This window comes from Pistacia vera, unplaced genomic scaffold (assembly GCF_008641045.1).
Source record: "Pistacia vera cultivar Batoury unplaced genomic scaffold, PisVer_v2 Contig220, whole genome shotgun sequence".
Classification (NCBI taxonomy): Eukaryota; Viridiplantae; Streptophyta; class Magnoliopsida; order Sapindales; family Anacardiaceae; genus Pistacia; species Pistacia vera.
Window position 1 is genome coordinate 462,754 of NW_022196025.1, and position 1,808 is coordinate 464,561.

General features: G+C 37.8%; 1 protein-coding gene across 1 annotated transcript; it reads right to left on the reverse strand.

The window, feature by feature from the left end:
- Nucleotides 1–675: 675 nt before the first annotated feature.
- LOC116130444 (glycine-rich cell wall structural protein 1-like) lies at nucleotides 676–1,350 on the reverse strand. The gene is made up of 2 exons (XM_031416193.1): nucleotides 1,335–1,350; nucleotides 676–1,073 (listed from the first exon to the last, which is right to left on the reverse strand). The coding sequence occupies exons 1-2, from the start codon at nucleotides 1,348–1,350 to the stop codon at nucleotides 676–678; spliced, it is 414 nt and encodes a 137-aa protein (XP_031272053.1).
- Between the last annotated feature and the right edge of the window lie 458 nt (nucleotides 1,351–1,808).

The following is a 1,808-nucleotide window of genomic DNA, read 5'->3' on the forward strand; positions in this document are numbered from 1 at the left end:
TTTTTTTTTTAAATAAAGAATATCTTCATTAAATTTAAAGAGCTCATTGGATTTGAATAAAAAATTTATTCTTTATATTTAGAAATTAATGAAGTTTCTCTTTATTTATATGAAATATGCTCTTTATAATAAAGAGCACAATTGGAGATACTCTAATGTACAAACACAAGTTTACAAATTATTCAATAGTTATTGAGCTTTCTTAATTGTTAGTAGCAAGCCTTATATAAGGGTGACTCTTATTGAGAATAAAACTTAGGAATTATTCAATTTCTTCTCTTTTGAGATTTCCTTTCTCTTGAGCAGCTTTTTATTATTTACTTTATATTCTAATTTGGTGAGGAATCCAAACAATTTCAATGCATTACTCTTACCTTTTTTGTTTAAATTTGGAGAACGACAATTTTTCACCCAAGGTTTGGCCAAACGACACTTACCCACCCAAAAAGTTCAAAACGACATTTTCTCACTCATTGTTAAGATCTGTCCATTAACTTTAATTGAAGAATGATACAATGGTAAATCACTCCAATGCCTATCCCAATTCCACCTCCACCACCAACTCCATACCCTCCACTAATACCACTTGCTACTTCTCCTCCAACACAACCACCTGCATTTACACTTCCACCAGCTCCAAACCCTGCCACCATGACCTAAACCCATACCAATTCCTCATCCACCCCTGCCTCTAGCTACTCCTCCACCATCTATACATCCACCAACTCTACCTTTTACACCCCCACCCCCACCAGCACCAAAGCCACCCCCATGTAAAGATCCTACACCTAATCCACCCCCACCACCATCACTTCCTCTTTCAACACCATCGCCAATACCTCTTCCAACATCAAAGCCTCCATCGTGGTCAGAACCACCACCAACTCCACATTTTCTTTCTTCTACTCCACCACCACTACCACCACCACTAACAATACCACCTCCAACCCTGCCACCAACACTGCCCCCAAATCTAATGCCTCCACCTATACTTGTACAACATTCAACGCCTCCTCCACCACCACCAAAGGCTTTGCCTCCACCACCAAAGCCTCCACCTCCACCTACACTTCCTATTCCGACTCCAATTTACCAATTTTTTTGCAACAAAAATACCCCATCCCAATCCCCCTTTCATAAACAATTTTCTTTCCCAATAGCCAAATCTCTAACAACTTACCAAATCAAAGATTTAACCATTTTCAAACTCTCCAAAATGTCAAAACACAACTTAAAATTTATAGGATCTATTACCCCAAAAGTGAAGAAATGAATCATAAGAAATATGTATTAAAAAATTGGTGGTTGGCCAAATCGGGCGACCACGATCTGACCGCCACTTAGCCACATCACGTCGACATGATCTGGGCAATCGACAGCCAAATCATGACCACCAGGACCTTTTTTATTTTTTGCATTCCGGATTTTGTATCACTCTGTGTGTTGTGTTTGAGTCCCCGATAGGTGTATGGATGTAGAAATCGCAGAAAATAAACATAAGAAAGAGATAGACTTGGATTGAGTGTGGTGTGAGTAGAATAGTAAAATTAAGGTAGCCAATCCAATTATTTTAGTGTCTTTTCGATTTCAAGTGAGAGATAGTCCAAAGTGGTTATTACTCTTCATTGCTTCACTGTCTATTTAGCTAGCACGAAATTATATAAGTTCTTTAAATACCCTATTCTTTCTTTGAAGTCTAAATTTTTTTATTTATTGGCCGGAGGGGGGTGGGGGTGGAATGGGAATCAATAAAACTTATCAAGACAAATGATGAGTTTATTAAAACAATGTTTAATGACTAAAGTCAA